General features: G+C 44.1%; 1 protein-coding gene across 10 annotated transcripts in view; it reads right to left on the reverse strand.

Moving 5' to 3' along the window:
* Window positions 1-1,805: 1,805 nt before the first annotated feature.
* myo9ab (myosin IXAb) overlaps window positions 1,806-23,166 on the reverse strand; it is a 215,046-nt gene continuing 193,685 nt past the window's right edge. For 8 of the 10 annotated variants that reach the window (XM_064930471.1, XM_064930470.1, XM_064930469.1 and 5 more), the window contains 12 exons: window positions 20,534-20,722; window positions 17,890-17,937; window positions 17,677-17,788; window positions 15,805-15,866; window positions 11,328-11,520; window positions 10,545-10,673; window positions 10,137-10,242; window positions 9,717-9,848; window positions 9,348-9,471; window positions 5,882-6,075; window positions 5,372-5,514; window positions 1,806-5,259 (listed from right to left, as the gene is read on the reverse strand). In XM_064930471.1, the coding sequence (XP_064786543.1) occupies window positions 4,859-5,259; window positions 5,372-5,514; window positions 5,882-6,075; window positions 9,348-9,471; window positions 9,717-9,848; window positions 10,137-10,242; window positions 10,545-10,673; window positions 11,328-11,520; window positions 15,805-15,866; window positions 17,677-17,788; window positions 17,890-17,937; window positions 20,534-20,722 (1,833 nt within the window). In that variant the 3' untranslated portion in view covers window positions 1,806-4,858. Of the gene's footprint in view, window positions 5,260-5,371; window positions 5,515-5,881; window positions 6,076-9,347; window positions 9,472-9,716; window positions 9,849-10,136; window positions 10,243-10,544; window positions 10,674-11,327; window positions 11,521-13,325; window positions 13,534-15,804; window positions 15,867-17,676; window positions 17,789-17,889; window positions 17,938-20,533; window positions 20,723-23,166 lie in introns of those variants that run through there. The other 2 variants (XM_064930474.1, XM_064930473.1) reach the window with 2 other exon arrangements.

Consider the following 23,166-nt stretch of genomic DNA (forward strand, 5'->3'; position numbering starts at 1 on the left):
TTCAGAATGAGTACTTTTGGGTGCCAGGGAAAATGTATGGAGTAAAAAGTATATAATTTTCTTTAAGAATGTAATGAAGGAAAAGTTGTCAAAAATATAAGTATTAAAGTACAACCCCCCCCCCCCCCAAAAAAAAAAACTTAAGTTGTACTATAAAGTATTTTTACTTAATTAATTACGTTAACCCACCGCCCACGCGGTTATTTCTCCACTTCACAGCGAGTTCACAGACGACGGACAGAAGACAGAGGCCACCAACTGTGCCAATGAGCGATCTATAGCAAGCTCCAAACACTTGTGTGTAATGGAAAAAATGCCAGCAGACACGTGTCTGAAAACGACTGTCTGCTGCAACTGTGATGAAGCCGGTTTGCATTTGTGAAATGACTTTCATGTGATATTAAAGTAAAAGGGCTTTTTGTTTCTAGAACTGAAACGCAATTGAGAATAGATTCACTTTTAGATGGAGTGTTTGGCTGTCAGGGCCAGTCTACCTCTGAAAATAACTTAGACGGTCCTTGGATCTTAAGGAGCAGAGTTAGGTTCACCGACACGCCTAAAAAGTGTACATTATTGGACTCGACTACCACATGACTATTGTTTGCTAAAATTGTACATGACATTATTTAGATACATTTTCTTGTGGACATGATCATCCACAAACCTGCTGAAACAAAACCAAACAGCACTTTAGTTGTAAATTAAAAGTGATATATTCACTTTACAGGCCAGGGCACACAGATACGCTGAAAATTCAAAAAGACTTCCTCATTTCTTTTTCTAGGTTAACAAAAAGCTACAAGTCACTGTGGAAATGCAGTGTGAAAACACACATAAGAAAACAGCACAACCTGTGTGTGTAATCAAAACAAACTATCTTGTACATATGCTTCCCTCGATCAGAAAGCCCTTCTAGTCAATGGGTTAGATGCATATTGCAGGGGGGAATGAAGCACCACTGCCTGATTGGGACTCAACGTTTGGTTGAGCTCCTGCAGGGGAGCACCTAGCCAGTCTATGAGCAAACAGCTCCTTACTAATCAAGAACATATCTAGGACACCAGACAGTTCTTCCTTGAACCAATCCCTCAGGGAGCATTCCCCTAGAGCCCTGGCCAGCACGTTGCAGTTGAAGCGCCTGCACCATCCCTACAGTGAAGCATAGTGGTGGCAGCATCATGCTGTGTGGATGTTTTCAGCAGCAGGGACTGGGAGACTAGTTTGGATTGATGGAAAGATGAATGGAGCAATGAACAGAGAAATCCTTGATGAAAACCTGCTCCAGAGCGCTCAGGATCTGACTGGGGCAAAGGTTCACCTTCCAACAGGACAACAACCCTAGGCACACATCCAAGACAACGCAAGAGTGGCTTCGGGACAAGTCTCAGAATGTCCTTTAGTAGCCCAGCCAGAGCCTGGACTTGAACCCGATCGAACATCTCTGGAGAGACCTGGAAATAGCTATGCATGGACGCTCCCCATCCAACCTGACTGAGCTTGAGAGGATCTGCAGAGAATGGGGAAAAACTCCCCAAATACAGGTGTGCCAAGCCTGTAGTGTCATACCCAAGAAGACTCGAGGCTGTAATCACTGCCAGAGGTGCTTCAACAATGTACTGAGTAAATACTTATGTAAATGTGATATTTTATTTTTAAATGTTTAAAAAAAATGTTTATGGGGTTGGGGTATAGTGGGTTATTATGAGGTATAGTGTGTGTAGATTGCTGAGGGGGAAAAACGATTTAATCTATTTTAGAATTAGGCTGTAATGTAACAAAATGTGGAAAAAGTCAAGGGGTCTGAATACTTTCCGAATGCACCGTATTTTAATCACACAATTCACAACAGTTTGGCCTTTTTAATAAGCACATGATTTTTTTCCCTCATAAATTTGTTTATTTTTATTTTTAACATAGACATATAATTTATATAATAAAAAAAGAAATATTAAGACAAATTGCACCTTATACATACAACTGTGTCCAGAGTAGCACACACACACACACACAAAAAGATACAATTGCTCAAGTTGGATTTTTGCTGTAGCACAAACATGAGTTTTTTTTTGAGCCTGTAAAAAAACATTAAATATGATTAATATTATAGAAGGAGTCATACACAGGATAATATATCCTTTTAATTACAGGCTTCCCCCCCCCTCTTCAATGTACACTCATAAGCATGATCATAAATACAATATACATACTGTATATAAAAATAACAACAAAACGACAAGAGAAAGCAGAGCATTGCCTTCCAGTGATCGGTGCATTCACTTTAGCAGGACACCAATGCCTTAGGGTGTACAAATACCGTGCTTAGTGTGGGTTTTTGACCAGCATGAATGGTTATTTTCTCCCACGCCCCTCAACAACCCTCGGTGCTCCCCTCTCGAAACTGAACTTCTGAGTGCTCTTTCTGATAACCAGGGTCGTATTCATTAGGGCACACCGTAGCAAAAAGCGTAAAACAAAAACAAGTGGTTCTTATTCGTAGTCAGTTCGGGTAGTCCCTTCCTGTTTCAGTCAGTTTTCTTTCATTCGGTGCCTAATGCATACAACCCAGGTTTGGTTGTGACAGAATCGAGGCGCCTGCTCCCTAAAATACCACCATGGTTCAGCTGTTTCACCCGAATAGTAGACAACAAGCAGCAAGTGAAGTCTCTACCGGTTTCGGGACACAGTGGAGAATCTGGATGGAAAAACGCACACTGAAGAAGAGGCAAGCTTGTGACAAAACACATAGGCTACATGAAATTCTCTATTCATTATGACGACTATTCTGCAATCAAGTCCTACACCTTCTCTATGTCAAGACTTTGATTGTGTTGTTTCAGATGTGTCCTTGTTGTATTGCATTGGATGGCAAGTACAGTACAGGAATGGCAAGACTATAATACTGATTTAACTCCAGGTTAAGTACTGGTGAGAAGAGATAGATAGATATGTCCCCCTACAGGGCACATAGGATATTGCACGGTATAGAGAGAGTACAGCGGTATTTATCTTACAGTACCAGAGATAGTTATCTTCTGTTGAAACACACTGGACATTTGAAACTGATTGCCTTTTCTCTGCGAGGCATTTAAATACATATTTAGCATGGAGTAAATGCTACTGTTCAGGAAAGCCCAGTAGTGAAGTGGATGGAAAGGTTCATTCATATTTTAACCAATGTCAAAATCAGAGGCGAAGGATTTGGCTGGCTCAAAGGTTGTATGGGACATACATAGCAGAGGACTGATAAGGGTCTGTCGTAAAGGTTGGACTGTGTTGACATCAAATGAACAGAGCAGTAGTGATAACCAACCAACCACACACACACACCTCTTGGTACAGATAGGCGATAAAAATGTATTTCGTCTCAACAAAATCCCCCTTTACCACGCAAGTAAAGCTGTTACAACAAAAAGATGACAATAGCCTCAATGGCAACTATAACAACAACAATAATGATACACCAATAAAGAGACAAAATAAAATCAAGTCCTGATTTGGTTACTCTTAATACTGATGTCTCAGAACAACGTAGAATTGTGTGTGGGGGGGTGGGGGTGGGGGGGGGGGGCAGACAAACGACAGATGGAGGAGAAAGGCATTACAATACATTATGGCTGATAAACATTGAACACCGCAGTCACGGTGTCAAACACAATGGCAACAGTGCTGTGATGATCGTAAGTGTCTGAAAGTTAATCCCTTGTTGCACCACATGTATTATTTCACATGAGAAGAAGTGGCACCAACTGAACACATCAAGTGGCTCTGTTAAAATGCTATGTGCTATCTGGGATCCTTGGGACGTCCCTACCCCCCATTGAAGTTGAAATAAAAAAAATGGTTACGTTTCGGTAAGGTTTACGGTTATAGTTTGGGTTAGGATAAGGGTTAGTGTTTAGGGTAGGGACGTCCCAAAGATCCCGGATAGCACCGGCCTTGTTAAAAATCAACAAAACAAAACGACAAACAAAACCAGAACCTGAATCCCATACACTTCACTTTGCAAAAGACTCCTGACAAGACACAGTTATTATAAACACTGGACGACCCAGTAGCACTGGAGTTCCTTCTATTTACATATTTTTAATAACATAATAATGTCATATTACACATTTATAACACATCACCACAGTAGTCTCTTGAACAGGCATAGGAAACAAGTGTAATGAAGGAGCATGCAGCCTTGTGGAGAGGCTGTATCGTGTAAACTTGAAAGCAGATGTGAGAGTAGCTGAGTGCTTCTTATCAAAATGGTGGACTGTCCTCTCAGTCAGTTACTCTGCTTTTGAGTGGCTCAAACCACTTTAGACCTCCACTCAAAAGATGGCGCTGTAGCTTCTATTTTTTTCCCATTCTCTCCAGCCCCTCCGTGCCCCTGAGGCTCCAGCAGGGGTCAAGGGGCTTGGAGGTCAAAGTTCAAAAAGACAGGTGAGTCAAGGCAGCCGCCCTCATCCTTTTCCTCACTCTCTTGCTCTCTCTCGCCCATTTATTCCTCTACAGCCTCCTGACACGCCTCCATCTTAGTTCCCGAGGCTTCCTACTTCTTTCTTTCGTTCATTCATCCCATCTCTCTTTCTCCCTCTCCGTTCATCATCTTTCACTTCACACTCAGCACACTCCCACCAAGCAGATGGCGCCCAACTGCATAGTGGGACGGCGGCAGACCTCCAAGGCAAGACTGGCACAGGGAAGAAGTAGAGAGGTGAGCACAGCTAGGGGAGGACAGAAGTGAGAGACGGATGCCTACATATGGCCCATTCTAGCCCTGTTTCACTCCCTTCCTCCCTTCCTCATACACATTCTATCGGCATGGGGGATAGAAGGCGGTTCGGATGTCTCGTCTCTCCGCCACTTTCCCTCACACCATAAACTCGTTACTGCCATACAGAACCAGCTGTTGGGGCGGCGAGCTGAAGTCAGACTCCCTCCTGTGGCCTTCGGGGGCTTCACGCGGTGAGCTCCTACTCAGCCGGAGGCGGTGGCGACTCTTCACCCCCACAGTGCTCCTCGGGTCCCCCTCAGATTGCACTACGGGGACTCCTAGGCCCGATGAGCAGGAGGCGAGCAGGGGGCCAGATGAGGAGGAGCGGAAGCGGTAGTTGGGGGAAGGAGGGATAACCGAGGAGGAGGGGTGGTAGGATGAGGAGGAGAGCGAGGAAGAGGCGGTGGACAAGATGGAGTCGACCGAGTCCACAGAGTCGGGTTGTCTCCGGAGGCCGCGGCGGATCTTGGTCTCAGGCTTCCGAGAGCGGTAGGTGCCTGTCGAGAGAAAGACTTGGTTAGAGAAAAGTGTTTACTACACACACACAGACAGACAGGCACGCACCACATATAGAACACGCGCACACACACACACACTCTCCAGTCTCACCAGAGGGGTTGGAGGCGGCTCCCTCATGGTCCATGCTGAGGTTCTCAGAGCTGTCTGCTGTTCCTATCGAGGCCTCCGACTCCAGAGTCTCATCATCAGACGCCCGCGGTTCCAACATCAACATCTCGTATGTCAACTCCTCCCTACACACACACACACACACACACACGATCAACAGGTATACATCCCATCAACACCCTGTCGACATGTGGTCCAGTGTAGGTCCGTTGGTAGAGCATGGTGCTTGCAACGGTAGGACAGTGGGTTCGATTCCCAGAACCACCCGTATGTAAAAAGTTGCTTTGGATAAAAGCGTCTGCAAAAATGGCATATATAAGTTGTTCACCAAACAGTATAATTCGTCTTTCCTCAATTCCTTATGTCCTCGCCTCATTGTCAAAACACATTGGAGGAGAAGGTCCAAGGGCAGGTACCATTTTTTGAGAAAGCCCCCTACAGTACTAGAGTTATAGTGAATAAGAGATAATAAGGACGACATAACAGGCTTACTTCTCTCTCTGCAGGCTCTCGATCTGCTCGGTGAGGACCCTCTCCTCTTGCTGCATGGCGGCCTGCTGCTGTTCCGTCAGCCCTGGCTCTGCCCCCTCCTCCCCAGCACTGTCCCCGTCCACCGGGACCGCTCTGGGGCTGAGGGGTGGGGAGGGCGTGTGGTGGCTGCTACCCCTCCGAAGACCACCTTTGCCCTATAGGACACAGAGCAGAGGGCTAGTTAGCATAAAGGCTAGTCTATGAGGTAAGCTAGGCTATTTGGCTAGGCTACGGCAGGCCATTAGGTGGTTAGGATAGAGGCTGATGGAACGGTTAACATCCGACTCAGTGTCATGAAGACAGGTTCTACTAACAAACACACACACACACACACACACACACACACACACACACACACACACACACACACACACACACACACACACACACACACACACACACACACACACACACACAGTGGCAACAGCCCGAGAGATGAGCATTCAAGATGGCTGGACAGTAAAACCCACAGCGAGGGACATGGATGGTCTTTTTAACGTCGATTTCTCAAACCTGCCCAAAGCAACTGAATATGCATATTTTCTAGAATATGTTCATCAAGTTCTGATTAAAAACTATTTTGTGAGTGTTATAAAACCAACAAACTGTAGGGCACACACAGGCATGCATGCAAGCATACATAGCATGACCTTTTTAGGCTGCATGTTATGATGCGAAGCAACAAAAAAATAAAGTTCGGTCAAGATGCAAATAATGAAAACATAAAACAAACAAAGCAAGCTCATTGGTTATTTGAGTGATAATGCCAGAGGAGCTAGTGTTTGGAGGATATATTTTCACTGGTGTTGCCGGTGTTGTGCCGAAAATCTCCCGGGGCGACATGGGCAGCCGCCGAGGGCATTATCACTTTTATACAAAGGGTTACCAACATATTCAAAAAATGATTGACATATGTTCATTAAAAATGTTATTTTTATGAATTTTTTCATACTATTTCATCCTCACACAAATCTAGGGTTGCTACTCAGCCCGGCTTGTCGGTCGGTCGTTCGTTCTATCGGTTCGGTTGCCAGAGACACGACCCAGTCGTTCAGTCTTTTTGTTCTGTATCTATGGACGCGACCCAGTCGTTGGTTCTAAATGTTCCATTGCAATACTGGCTGGAAAACGTTCTTATCCCTTGCTTGCTTGCTAGCCAACTACGCCTAACTTACAGTCACGTCAAACAGTGCAGACAGAATAACAACAGTAATTGTATTTGCATTTGTTTAAGTTGCTTTCTAGTGACATTTATTTGGATTAATCCATAGCAATGAGCTCATGAGGCGCGATTTCGCCTAGCATAGAAAATGTGTTCTCTCATCAGGACACTGTTGTTCAGAGGAGCTAGCCAACAACACAGCTAACACAATAACTTCAAAGTGAAACTGGAAAGACTGCAAATGAGCTGCACTTCGTTGTACCTTTTTTCATTTTTTTTGTATATATATCCATAAATATGATGCCAACTGATTCATGATTTCGACTGGCTGAGAAACGCTGCATGTCTGTCTCGTCTCGACTCCCGAAACGTTCATTATTATGGGACACCTGGAGATCTAATTTGAATATTGAAACAATGTTGCAAATGTTGGTGAGACAGACAGCAAAGTTTATACAAATCTCAGCTGTTGAAAACAACATTTTAGTTTAAAAGAAATGTGAGATAATGTAAAGATGCTTTTTATAGTGGAGATCAAGTTCAGAAATTGCCTGGCTGGGCTGATGAGACAGTGGATTGCGCAGTCAGATGGAACAGAGTAAATGGGCATTTTACATCTGATTTAGCGGTGGTAACTTGTGGAATAGACATCAGCTAGAATGCGGTTTTAACCAATCAGAACTCAGAATTAGAACCACCAGTTGTATAACATCATCTAAACACTGCCCTATCTATCCAATGGACGGACCACGGCTCTCATTTCTCTCACATGACCTAGTAATGACCGTTGATAGTCATGAATCATAAAACGTTTTCAATTAACAAATAATAAAAGGCTGATATTTATTACAAATGTATGACAAATCAACGGTGCGAGGATAAGTGACAAGCTGAGAATATTAGTTGGCCAACACAAATACAATCTTCTGGAGCAAAGAGATATACACTGAGTGTACAAAACATTAGGAACACCTGCTCTTTCCATGACAGACTGACCAGGTGAAAGCTGTGATCCCTTATTGATGTCACTTGTTAAATCCACTTCAATCAGTGTAGATGAAGGGGAGACGACAGGTAAAGAAGGATGTTTAAGCCTTGAGACAATTGAGACATTCAGAAGGTGAATGGGCAAGACAAAATATGTAAGTGTCTTTGAACGTGGTAAGGTAGTTAGTGCCAGGCGCACCGGTGTGAGTGTGTCAAGAACTGCAACGCTGCTGGGTTTTTCATGCTCAACAGTTTCCCCGTGTGGATCAAGGATGGTCCACCACCCAAAGGATATCCAGCCATCTTGACAACTGTGGGACGGATTGGAGTCAACATGAGCCAGCACCCCTGTGGAACGCTTTCGACACATTTTAGAGTCCATGCCCCGATGAGCTGAAGCTGTTCTGAGGCCAAAAGGGGTGAAACTCAATATTAGGAAAGTGTTCCTAATGTTTTATACGCTCAGTGTATAGAGAAAGGGAGAATGAAGAGAAGGGAAGAGAGACAGAAGGACGGAAGAGATAGCAATGTGAGGGCACGTGGACTTCACAGCATGAGGGAGGTGCCGACTTGCTGATTGACTGCGCCACAGACAAATGAGCTGACAGGACTGGTTGATTGACAGCACCACAGACAAATGGTCTGACAGGACACTGACATCTCATGGAGTATATACTAGGAATACATACCGGGGTGGCTGTGCGGGTTATGCCAATAAACCTAACAGCGATTAGTACAGGTTTCTGGAGTGGGGGGGGGGGGAGGAGAGAACAGTGTTAGGGCTGAAGCCTAAACACTACATGGTGGTATTAGAAGGAAATGGAGGGTAGGCCAATTTTTATTGCAACCAATTGCACTCAAATGTACTTTCATATGGTGGTAAAGTGAAATACTTCTGGAGATTAACTTAAATCATGACCCATGACGTCATGGCCGAAATCACAGCTAAAGTAATTTCACAATTGAGTGTAATGTTCGGATCACTGGGAGAATGTTGGAGAACGTTGCATCCGGTGAGAGGAACTAAGGGCTAAAGATTAAAGGTGAAAGTTCAACCACTGGAAGATGGAGAGGGAAGTCTATGATGGCCTCAGTCACATTTGTCCTGCCTGGAACCCCTGGGTCATGTTCATTAGGGCATGCAACAGAAAATGCTTAAATGTTTTGAAAAAAAAAAAATATATATATTCTATTGGACAAGTCCAGGAAGTCCCTCCAATTTTTATCCGGTTTGATGTGCCACAGGACAGGTCTCCCCAGGGTGTCCTGGTACCTTACCATGGACCTCCTGATGTGTGTCAGTCTGCTCTTGGCCTTGTTCTCAGCAAACTCCAGACTGTTGATGTCCTTCAGTCTGGCCCTGTACTTATTCATCTGCTCTCCAATGATCAGCTCCACACACCTAGAGGAGGATACACAGAATGAGCAACCAGTGAATAACGTGGCTTGTCCTGTTGCTCAGTCTATACTTTATAATCAAATCTGTCTGATAGGAACAGGATTCACAACATAAATAACACATTAACTCATCTGATGAATAGCTATTGAGTGTGTGTCAGTTGTCAGTGCCTTGGTATACACACTCGCAACTATCGAGTGATGGTGGGTGTTTGTGGTGTGTTTTGTTCATTCTAGTCTGAGTCGTACGCGGTGGTCTTGCCGATGTCCTGGACACTCTGCAGGGGGTCGATGGTGTCGGGGCAGCGGAGGATGCAGGGGGCGAAAACTATGGCCAGGGCGTTGGCCGACATACGATTGGTGTCCTCTTGCAGAGTGATCCTGGAAGATCACACACACACACACACACACACATCAGTGGAGGTCGTAACACAAAGAACAGATGTCAAAACTGGAACGCAGTGGATAACAACCTCCCAATTATCCACCCTTCTCCCACGCACCCATTCATGGATTTAGAAGCATCGGCTTGGTGTATTGACTGGAGGGAGTTTCCGATAGTTAAGTCCATGATGGAAATTGCACACTTTGGAAGAAGGGGACGGAGAATCGGGAGGCATCCAATGAGTCTCCACATCCTGCTTCCCGTGGGGTAACGTGACCACTCACCTGACCAGGTGGAAGATGAGGCGCTCCAGGGTGCTCAGGTGGGTTCGGCTGAGCTGGTCAATCACAGAGTACACCCCACGGATCACCTCCCGCTTGTCTGGCTGGCCTGCGTGGGGGAAGCCACGTCATACAAAAAAATATGATTACTTCCTGCTTTACTTCTATGGGTGCAGTCAACATGGCCGCCAGTGGCACACGTCACCTTCTCGAAAGGGAATGTATGTTCTAGTATTTGTATTTCTATGCACACACAACATACCTTCATCCATTATATCATCATCATATCTATTATATTATATCTACACCTTCGGGGCATCTATAAAATGGTACAGAGGCCACTTTTAACTATTACTACACAGTAACATTGTAACAAATACCAATGTGGTTACTTCTGACCCCAGTTCTTACCCATGGCTCGAAGGAACTCCTCGTAGAGTTCAAAGGTCATCAGAGGGTTGGGCAGGTCGCGGAGCCACTGTTTGAGCACGCTGGCAATGACGTGGATGTTGTAATCGTCCAAGTTCATGCTGCTCACATCTGGAGTTGGAGGGCAATGGGAGACAAAATTCAAAGATTTTACTGAGTTACAGTTCATAGAAGGAAATCAGTCAATTGAAATACATTCTTAGGCCCTAATCTATGGATTTCACGACTGGGCAGAGGCGCATCCATGGGTGTGTCTGGGAGGGCATAGGCCCACCCACTGGAGAGCCAGGTCCAGCCAATCAGGGGAAGTTTTTCCACACAAAAGGACTTTATACTCCTCAGCACCCCCCACCCCCCTCTTTTATTTCAGCTCACGAAACATGGGACCAAAATTTGACATGTTGCATTTTTATTTTTGTTCAGTATAAATATGACTTAAACACTATAGATGGAATAAACATTACAACTGTTAAACTCTTTGCTATGGACACAGTGCTTTCGATCCAGTAATGCGAATACCTTGGACGTGGTGTCATGGCAACTTGTTCATGGGAACTGTTGCCACTACTATTACAGCCTGTGTCAACAGCCTATTTTCATTCTAGGGCATACCGTTTCTAACATAACCTCCCTGTATTCTGTCATTATATTAACCAATCAGAAAACCTATAGAGAGTGTGGTGACCACAGCTCTGTTGTCCCTCCCCGGTTTACAACATAACCCTACAATATACGGTAACTGGAGCAGGACCCTGTCAATCACACCTGTGTCCAGCCCCTGCCGGAGCTCCTTGATCTTGTTGGTGGAGCCAGACTTCCTGAAGATGCCCTCGGTGTAGAGGCCGTGCATCTCAATGTAGTTGATGAGCTTCTCCACCACCAGGGGCACAGTCCTCTCCTCGCTGGTCAGACGAGACAGCTCCACGCCAAACTGCCTGGACGACAGTTCTGGGTCGTACTACATACACAAATAGAGAAAAACACACACGGATGGAAGGACGGACACAGAAATAGAAGTTGAGAATTACAGGCAAACAGAGGAGTTTGTTTAGGCTATTTTACAGCTATTGTAGCTAGCTACTTCACATGCTGATACTGACGTTGGTTTTATTGTGTGTAGCTACACTTAGTAGCTAGCCTGTGCTTCATTTGTAAATCGGCAGGTGCCGAAACAAAAAGTGGGCGCGAGAGGGGGTGATCTGGGGAGCTCTGAAGTACCGGAAGGCATGAAAAACTAAAAATGTTATAATAAAGTATTGCCTACATAGGGTTGCCAACTGTCCCGCATATTGGGATAAATTGGTTTGTCCCATATGGGACCTCCCTTGTCCCGTATATTCATCCAATCACAGTATAGCGTAAACGCGCCAATTCCTGCAAAGTAATTTCTGTTGTTGTTCGGCCGGTTTGGCATATCAAGGAAATATGGATAAACCTTCAAAAAAGAAAAGACTGTGCAGCTACAACAAACAATGGGAGGCAAAAAAAAACGTGGGTTAAACCAGTCAGTGGTGACTCGACTAAATCTTTCTGTACTTCATGCCGTCGGGAATTCTCAATTGGCCACGGAGAGGAGAATGACTTAACTCAGCATGCGTCCACAGAAATGCACAAGAAGCTAAAGGTGCTAGCAATATCGGTGCATTTTTCATAACGTCTACTGTGGAAAAAACGGGGGGAGGGGGGATCGCTGCAAGTGAAGCCTCGTATGTGTACCATATGGTTAAACACGGACTCGGCTACAACGGCACCGACTGTCTTGTTAAGCTCAAAGGTGCCTTTATTTCATGACTCAAATGTTGCGAAGAACGAAAGCTGAGATGATTATACAATTCATGTTTTAGGACCAAAGACTGTGCGGGATATTTTGGATGATCTGTCTCTGATCGAAGGTGAGCCCGTGCATTTCGCAGTGGCCAGTGATGCCACAAACAAAGGAAATAGAAACATGTTTCCAGTGTGAGTGAGATAATTCTCTGTCTGATGGAGTGCAGTGCAAGTTACATGACTTTTATGAAGACCGCGATGAAACTGTAAATGACATGCATCAAGCTCTGATGAACTGTCTGGAAAAGCACGAACTGGATATTAGACACATCACAGCCTATGCAGCAGATAACGCCAATGTCAACTTCAGGAAACCACCCCGTTTTACCAGTTATTGAGCAGTGCCAACAATCGCATTCTGAAAGCTAATTGCCCAGCTCACATAGCTCATTATGCCTGGAAGCACGCCTGCGGACAATTGTTTTAAAGATCTACAGCACTTCTCAGTATCTGCTTCCCGAAGAGAGGAACGGAGTGCATTTTTTTGCCTTTGTTGACGTTGAGTGGCGTGAAATTCTGTGACATGTTTGCATCTTGGCTCTCTCTTCATCCAGCTGTTGATCGTCTCCTGCAAAGCTGGCCAGCTTTTACTTCATACTTCAGGTCCCTTGGGGAGACCTGTCCTGTGGCACTGAAGAGTATTTTTGTGTATGAAGAAAAAAACGGTAGCTGCTGAGATTTATTGGTGCTTTTTCCACAACGCTGGGTGTGTTTTTGACCAACTCGTAAAAAAAACTGGAGGAAACAACACTCTGCATCACAGATGTTTATTAGGAAGTCCAAAAGTTCAACATGAAGGTGCTTCAACGGAAACAGGACAGCTTTTTGGATACCAGACCAAGCAGCTGATGGACAAACAACTGTCAGCACAAAGGTCCAAGCGGAAACAGGACTTTGTGAAGTTCTATGACACTGTCATTACATACATTGACAAGTGGTTTGATTTCTCACCAGAAAATGTCATAGTGAAACTGACCAGCCACTCTCCTTCACTGACCTGGAGCAGGTGGAGGTGGCCCTCAAAATGAGAGACAGTCAGTATGGACCAACTCTATGAAGAGTGTTGTGCCGGGAGGAAATACAGAAAGCCAGACAGGACGCCACAAAATCAACCAGTGAGAAGTGGGTGGCAGTTTTCCAAAACCTAGGGAAAGACAACTTGATCAACATGTTCAGGATTGTCTCATTTGTCCTCAGTGTGCCAGGCTCAAATGCCTTTGTAGAGGATTCTCTCTCTGGTGACCATTTAATGGCCAGACTCAGGAAACAGTTGCAGCACAGTGACAAATCGGATCAAAAATGAACTTCAATATCTGTGATCTGTGACTTGTCATGTAAGGACTTCTCTCTGGCTATGCAAAAGGACAAAGAAGGACTGTTGAATCAGTCAAGAGCAGCAAAAAATATCCATGGAAAAAGTAGACTTTGAGTGACTCATTCCGCTCTTTTGCATTTTTTTTGGCGTATTTTTTGCTGTAAAGGTCCAAATTGTGATTTCTTTGATAATTTATTTTGAGGTTTATTCACATAAGTTTACATAATGACACAGTTTAAGTAAAGCTATAGACTAAAATGGAATATAAAAATGTCTTGCCTTTCCAATTGAATAAAAATATACAGTGTATATTCATTCACACAACACCACACCCAGACCGCCGTGGCACCGTGCACAGGCATGCCACCTTTTGTCCCTTATTTTGTAGTGAGAAAGTTGGCAACCCATGCCGCAATATCATAGCATTTGCGTTGTGGCATAGAGCAGAAGAGTAAAGGGGGTTGCAAAAGTTGAACACAAGGCAAACATTGTTAGCCTATAGGGTCCCGTAAATGTTTTGCCTTTTAAAAATGCATTTCATGCCATTCTATGTCATTTTACATGACTGGAGACTTAGAAGAATCTTCCTACTGCGCAAAAGATTGAAATAACAGGCAAACTGAGAATCTGAGCTAAATAAAAACAGCCTCGTCTTGAATCCATCAATATACTAGGTGTGTTGAGACACATATTGTACACTACGAGGAGGAAATTAGTCCTAAAAAAGCTTTCCAGTTTCCAGTCAATGTTGCGCAGCTCACTCGCCGGTGGCCGATGCACTTGTGCCAAAAAAAGCATATATTCTAGTTTTACTTTGTACAATAGGCTACTGTTCGCTTGACCTATTTGGGAGTTGAGAAAATATTGTGGTAGCCTACAGACAGATTAGTCTTCTCTTTCAGCAGGAGCAATTTGCTTTCCAACCTGTGTTTCCCCGCAATTGTATTTGAAATATTGCAAAAGGCCTGTTTTGGCTGCATGCTGTTCACCGACAGATTTAACCACGCGTTCCCGACCCCTTCTGATTGGGCTACACACAATTCACAGCTCGGCAACAACATTTAAAAAAAAAAGCTATTGATCCTCTGTGGCTAAATTAGGTTTATAGGCCTAATCCTGGTGTAGCATTCTGAATGATTTCATTTCTTTCTGAACAGACAGCAGTAGACTGCAGCACGGTTCCCACGGATATGATTCTATAAGGAAATAAATGACGAAGTGCTACGCTGGAGAGCTGCAGGCTCGTGTCTATCAGAGCAGAGGGAGGGGGAGAGATCATGGAAAGTTAATCTCATCCTTGGTGCGGCAGCATAGACTAGTGGTTAGAGCATTGGACTAGTAACCAAAAGGTTGCAAGTTCAAATCCCCGAGCTGACAAGGTACAAATCTGTCGTTCTGCCCCTGAACAAGGCAGTTCCTAGGCCGTCATTGAAAATAAGTATTTGTTCTTAACTGACTTGCCTATTTAAATAAATCCTAGCTCTGTGTGAGATAGAGAAGCACATATTTAGTCTCTCTTACCACGGCAACATGTTGGTCTCAAGGCTACAATGTAGAGCCAACCATGAGCCCAGGCCTGACCTTAATTCTTATCCGGCGCAGGCTGAAAATGTACGCTTTCACATTATGTTTTTTAAGGGGGCAGGAGGCAACTCGAATTAACCCTGATTGCTTTGAAAAAATATATGTACATGCAAACTGTGAAGATTATTTTTCATGCCCGAGACGCACAGGTTCCGGAACGAAACAGTCCAAAACTAAGAGGAGCCAAATTAAGCACTACCTAGCTAGCTAGCCAGCCCAAAGAGAGAGCATTGCATTATGGGTTTTGTAGCTGACTTGAGCTGCAACAGATTTCCTCAACGATTTTCACATTGCTTACCAACCTTGTTATAACGACAAAATTTGTTCATTTTTTTGATTGGTTTTCCCCATATTAGTGTTATTTAACACTGTTAATCATAGGAATTAGTGGTTTGGATGGATTATCCCTTTAAAAACTACAACATCCCTGCCAGTACTTAATTGTCTCTTGCCTGATACTCTATTCCTTCTTTACATTCTTAATAATGAATACACAAATACACAATAGCCTCTTACCTTTTTGCAACATTTCGTGGTCATCCTAGAGCAGCACTTTCTATGGCAGGCGTACCGACACACTGCCGAAGAGGACACAGAGTCAGACACAATCTCTATACCCTTACCCAACCTATCAACGCTAAGTCTCCAACTGTCAACAACAAGCAATCTGCATCCCCTAACCTTTAAGCAACGTTCTAGCAATGCTTCGTGTCCAACAACAACCTGTCATTCAACAAGCAGACCACAAAAGGCTTAAATATAGAGTAGGCAGTCTGGAGAGAGAAAGCTGCCAATGCCTGTGCTCGAGTGAACATTAGAGAGCGGATGGAGAAGAGATAGATGTATGAGAACAGCTGGACACAATTTGATTAGAGACACTTAAGAGGCAGCACAGGAAGAGGGTGTGTGTGTGGGGGGGGTTGTATATGTGTGTGTATGTAATGGTGGGAGTCTGTGTGTGTTTGTATATATCAGTGGAGGCTCCTCCTCCTCAGAGGAGGACCATCCTACTCAGTCAATTTCAGAAAAATGGAAATAGTGAAACATTTAATAAGTTTAGATACAACTATACTAAATATATTCACACCCTTTACTTTTTCCACATGTTGTTGTGTTACAGCCTGAATTTAAAATTGATAACATTTAGATTTTGTGTCACTGGCCTACACACAATACCCCATAATGTCAAAGTGGAATTATGTTTCATAAAAAAAAAAAAAAAATTAATAAAAAAATAAAAAGCTGAAATGTCTTGAGTCAAGTATTCAACCCGTTTCTTCATATTTTCAAGTATGGTGGTGGCTGCATTATATTATGGGTAGCTTGTCATCGGCAAGGACTGGGGAGATTTTTTGGGAGGCGATGAAAAGAAACAGAAACGAGCTAAGCATAGGCAAAACTCCTCCAGGAAAACTTGAATCAGTCTGTTTTCCAACAGTCACTGGGAGACAAATTCACCGTTCAGCAGGACAATAACTTAAAACACAAGGCCAAATAAACACTGGAGTTGCTTACCAAGACGACATTGAATGTTCCCGAGTGGCCAAGTTACAGTTTTGACTTAAATTAGGTTGAAAATCTATGGCAAGACTTGAAAATGGCTGTCTAGCAATGATCAACAACCATCTTGACAGAGCTTGAAGAATTTTTTAAAAGAATAATGGTCAAATATTGTACAATCCAGGTGAACAAAGCTCTTAAGAGATTTACCCAAGAAGACTCATTGCTGTAATCGTTGCCAATGGTGATTCTAACATGTATTGGTTGAGGGGGTTGAATACTTATCTAATCAAGATATTAGTGTTTAATTTTCCATAAATTCTTAAAACATTTGACTTTTTCTTCCATTTCGACAGTATTTTGTTTAGATTGTTGACAACAAAAAAAGACAATCAAATCCAGTTTAATCCCACTTTGTAACAACAAAATGTGGGAAAAGTCAAGGGATGTGAATACTTTGTGAAGGCAGTGTATATCAAATCAAATCGAACTTGTCACAAATGCGCCAAATACAATAGGTACCTTACCGAGAAATGCTTACTTACAAGCCCCTAACCAACAACGCATTTTGAAGAAAATAGAGTTAAGAAGTATTTACTAAATAAACTAAAGTAAAAAATCTAAAAAGTAACAATAAAATAACAATGAGGCTATATACAGGGGATACCTGTACCGAGTCAATGTGCTGGGGTACAGGTTAGTCGAGGTCATTTGTACATATAGGTAGGTGTAAAGTGACTATGACTAGACCATAAACAGCGAGTAGCAGCAGTGTAAAAACAAACAAAGAGAACAGTCTATGACTTGGGTGACTGGTGTCGTTGACCATTTTTTGTGTGTGGAGTGTATGTGTGGAGTGGAACTGTTAATGTCTGTGTGTGAACTCACGTTTGCAAACGCAGGCCCGGTCCATCATCCAGATAAGAGAGGAGCAGTATTCGCAGTAGGTGGGGATGCTGTACTGGGTGGACTTGAAGATGTGCCCATTGTGCTCCTCAACCTACAGAGGGTTATAGAGGGGCTCAACTCAGTTTGCCATAAAGATACAGCCATCAAATGCATTACAAAGCGTAGAGATACGGTATAGAATATAGTACTCACAATGTCAGGTTCCTTTTTCCTCCTCTTCTTGCGTTCTGGTTTGGGGGCCTAAGAGAACAGGAGACAGACAGACCAGTGACTAGTCCCATCAGGCCTTCACCCATCAAGCCTTCGCCCACCCATCCATCCAACATGCCATGCACCCACCCATACATCCAACACAGTGTTAATGTTGGCAATCTTTTTTACATTTAGTCTAGTCTTCATTATTTTTTACTAAAATATCACTTAAGTCACATTTTTGGTCATTTAAATAACGACTAGGTGTAGTTATTGTTAAAAATGACGAAAACATTGGGCCATTTTTGTTAACTAAATGCCCTTCATTTGTCACATTTGAGTCAAATCGCATTTGTATTGCCTCATTAACCTATAGTACGCACAAATCACTGACTTCCATGTGCACAAACATACATAGCCTTGTCCTGCATAACATCATATTTTCTTCCCAACAGCAGACATATGACAAACACATTTAGGAATATATACAAATGATCTAGCCATGTAAATTCCTAATTCAACCTACATAAATATTGCACAATACATACACAACAAACTGACACATACAAGCACAGAGACAGAGCGAGAGAGAGAAGCACAATCACCAGATGGTTGGTGCCGCAAAGTAGTATGGGGCTGCACCTCAGTCGCATCATTGCCTTTTGTTATCAACGTTCCACGGACGCCGAAGCTACATTGATGTCCAAAAGTAGAACGACAGCTAATGACCGTTTATACCAGTGATGTAGTCGAGTCACTAAACCTAGAGTCCGAATCGAGTCCCAAGTCCCATGTGCTCAAGTCCGAGTCCCCAATGGTCGAGTCCCTATGGCTAGAGTCCTGGTCCAAGTGCTGAGTCACTAGGTCCACATTGACTCAAAATAAAGTTATTTAACCAGTCCAAAGGCACCTAAAGACTGCCAGACCATAGTGTAGTGGCAAGAGGAATTTAGTCAATAAATTGTTTGCTCTCTCTTACTTTCTTTGTGTGCCACCAAATGTTTAAGTATAAGCTACTGGTAATGTTAGTAGTGGTTGCAAAACTTTCTTTAATGTTGCAGATGGAATTCCATGAATAGAGCCAATGTTATTCCCTGGGGAGAATGACTGCCCTCGCGCTCATTGAATCCACAGAAGTTCAAGGCCGACCGCGGTACTTCAGGCATTGTTAGCAGAAAACAGGATCCCGCATGATAGTGAATAGGCAAATGGCGATCTTCGTGGTCAACCTTTGTGTAAATAAATACAACATTCGAAGACAATCATGGTACCATTAATTGCTTCTAAGACACCCGATGTATGTCCTTGAACCGATTATTTAAAAAATAATCAAACACAGAGGACGTTTTAAGGATAATTGAGTTGCTAATGGCAGCCTGCAGAGCCTATCTGAACGTTCCAAAATGTTGCATCCTGCTGTACGCGGCCCAGTAGCCTAAAACGGTTAAGTAGCCTAGTTCTAGAATGGCCAGCAATATGCTTTATGAATGTAAAACACGACCCACCAATGTACGATAGAAACAAAGAAACAGCATTATGGGTCTTTTGAATGGTAATCTCTCAAGCCGTTTTCTCTGAGGGAAAGAGGGAGACGTGGCTACAGAATCTGGCTATGAAATGCAGTGAAGAAAGTAGGAGGGTTGAGCGAGACTACAAAATCAAAGACAGACTACTTCTCTATACTGAAGTGAGAGAAAAACATACCTAGACTGTTTTTTTCTCTCTTAAACTCAAGGCTGCTATTGTTTCAAATTTCATGAAGCAGCTTGTGTTTTTTAAACCCCTTTTTCTCCCCCAATTGGTAGTTACAATCTTGTCTCATCGCTGCAACTCCCGTCTGGATTCGGGGAGAGGCGACAGTCGAGAGCTGTGCGTTCTCCGAAACACAACCCAACCAAGCCACAATGCCCACTTAACCCGGAAGCCAGCCGCACCAATGTGTCGGAGGAAACACCGTGCACCTGGCGACATTGTCAGCATGCACTGCGCCCAGCCCGCCACAGGAGTCGCTAGTGCGCGATGGGACAAGGACATCCCTGCCGGCCAAACCCTCCCCTAACCCGGACAACGCTGGGCCAATTATGCGGCGCACAATAGGTCACCCGGTCGCGGCCGGCTGTGACAGAGCCTGGACTCGAACCCAGAATCTCTAGTGATACAGCTAGTACTGCGATGCAGTGCCTTAGACTGCGCCACTCGGGAGGCTCTAGCTTCTGTTTGTTAACCAGGCAAAGGGTAGCTATTTAGAAGGCTGGTGGTGATTGGTTTGCTACAGGGAAGCAAGAGAGTTGCCTGCACGATGTGTATAATCGAAAGCGGGGCCGGAGCGGCGCCCGTCTGTCTACACCCCCTTGCCTACTCCCCTGCAGCTCACCAGCTGATGTAGGCTGTGTGTGCCGGGTGTCGCGTGTCCTTCGCACTGCTGTCACTACTTCTGTTGACAAAATGAACACTGATCCAACATGCCACGCATCAGCTTGTAAGACTGCTATAGGATTTCCATCTCAAATGGGACTGACCTGTCGAAGCACATTCTTAAAAACAACACACACGCATTGACACGTGTACGGACGCAAACACACCCACCCACCCACCCACCCACCCAGCCAGCCAAAATCCTTCCACCCGCTCACACAAACCCTACCTTGCCGATGGTGCTGTCCATGGGCTTGTACTCGGTCATGAACTCATCCAGGAAGACCTTGAAGGTGTTGACCCAGACCTTGACGGGCGACTCGCTCCAGTCCCTCTGCTCCAGCCGCATGCTCTTCTCCAGGATGTGTTCAAACAGGGCGTACAGGTCCTTATAGCGGATACTCTTACCGTCATCCATCTGGAGGAGAGGGAAAGGGGGAGGAGGAAGAGTTGGGGGGGGATTGGGATGAGGGAACGAGGAGAAGAAGATATTAGCGGGAAAAAAGCTCATATGTGTTACTGCAAAGAGTTTTGAGATCTTGTGAGAGAGTGTTATAATGCAATTGATGACAGTACTACCGTCTAAAGTAGTATGGGACAGGCAGAGATGAGGAGGAAAGTAGTAGTGAGGGAGGCAAGATTACAAAAATCGATTCATGTGCTACAATACAGTCAGCCACTGTCCAAGTAAAGAAGCATTCGTGGTCACTGACGGTTGTGATTGGGGTGCCCAGCACCTTGAGGCCCACTGTAAAAGTGATTGTGACCAGTGCCCAAGAAAACCAAGGTGGCATGGCCAAATGACGATCGCCCCATCGCACTCACCCCTTTCATCATGAAATGCTTTGAGAGGTTGGTCATGGCCCACATCAAGGCCAGCATGCCAGGCACACTGGACCCACTCCAATTTTCTCTTTGGACAAGAGGAACACCTATGTGAGAATGCTGTTCATTGAGTACAGTTCAGCATTCAACACTATTGTTCACTCCAAGCTCGTCACCAAGTACAGAGCCCTGGGTCTGGGCAGTACCCTCTGCAACTGGATCCTGAAGTTCCTGATGGGCAGATCACAGGCTGTGAGGATTGGCAATACCTCCTCCACACTGACTCTTTACACAGGGTTGTGTCCTCAGCCCTCTGCTGTACACCCTGTTCAGATACGACTGCGTGGCTTTGCACGACACCAACTCCATCATCAAGTTTGCTGACGAAACCACGGTTGTAGGCCTGATAACCAACAACGACGAGTCAGCCTATAGGGTGGGGGTAAGTGTTTGTGGTGCTAGGACAACAACTCCTCCCTCAACGTCAGCAAAATAAAGGAATTGATTGTTGACTTCAGGAAGCAGAAGAGGGAACACGCCCTGGTCCACATCAACGGGACTGCAGTAGAGCGAGCCAGCAGTTTTTAGTTCCTCTGCGTCCACCGAGGACTTGCCATGAACCAACAACACCACCACTCTTGTCAAGAGGGTGCAACAGCATCTCTATTTCTTAAGGTGGCTGAAGAATATTGGCATGCCACCCCCGGGTCCTCTCCAAATACTACAGCTGCACCATTGAGAGCGTCTCGACCGGTGGCATCACGGCCTGGTACGGGAATTGCTCCGTAGAAACAAATACTAAACTTTTTACTAGACATAAGTGAATTTGTCCCAATACTTTTGGTCCCCTAAAATAGGGGGACTATGTACAAAAAGGTCTGTAATTTCTAAACGGTTCACCCGATATGGATGGAAAATACCCTCAAATTAAAAGCTGACAGTCTGCACTTCAACCTCATAGTCATTGTATCATTTCAAATCCAAAGTGCTCGAGTACAGAGCCAAAACACAAAATGTGTCACAGTCCCAATAAAAACTCACTTTATTTGGCCACTTCAGCTGTGATACAAATCTTGTCAAAATATGGGCTAGGCTACATGGCACGATGCATGCAACTATGATTTGAAAAAAACGTTTGGGAAAAAATGCATGCGTTGTTTCTTGCCTTAGACTGCACACAAACAGTGATACAATTCTCACCTATCAGACTATTCTGAATTTAATCTAGACTTTACATATACTAAATAATATGTGTGTGAAATTAGTTTGATTTAGAATGGACCAATAGACATGTCATCGGTATGCACTTAAATAGCGAAAGGAGGATGCTTTTCCTGCAGTTTGTTTTCATGCCAGCCAGGTAGGCTACTCAGGTTGGAAAGGAAAGCAATGTGCTTAATATTAGGAAAGTTGAGAAATAAATATAGCAAGCCTATAGAAAGCTGATGGTATCCTCCTCTTTTTAAAAGAGGCCATCAAACGCCTATAGAAATGTTGCGCAACATGGGTTCACAGGAACACATATGTTGTTCCATGCATCAACCAGCTATGAGGAGTTGGCTCTTGATCCTACTCCGCTCAAACTCTGAATGCCAGGGCTCTCATGAAGTGTCCGATTTGATTTTCCATTGCATTTACATTGATGACAGGATTATTAAAGGGACAATATAGCGCTGAGTATCAGGCCGCTAGAAAGTTTTGTAGCCTTCTAACGACAAACAGCGGGCATCAGAGCGCATTTTTGGAGAAGCCTAGTTACCGTGACTCAATGGTCATGTTGAATGTGACGGCGGTCATGACATGTGACTGCCAGTGTGGCAGAAATACAGTCACCGTAACAGCCCTACTAACACACACACACACACACATCACAATTGCTGCTACTAGACTCTTATTTAATTTCTAATCTCCCTTTGCTGATACACGTGTAATTACTGTACTATAAACTGTGCCTTCCTATATTATACTTAAATGTTTATTCTATTCTACTGAGCCATTAACTTTATGTTCGTATTCTTATCTTTTGTTATTTCTTAT

This window comes from Oncorhynchus masou, chromosome 22 (genome assembly GCF_036934945.1).
Source record: "Oncorhynchus masou masou isolate Uvic2021 chromosome 22, UVic_Omas_1.1, whole genome shotgun sequence".
Lineage (NCBI taxonomy): Eukaryota > Metazoa > Chordata > Actinopteri > Salmoniformes > Salmonidae > Oncorhynchus > Oncorhynchus masou.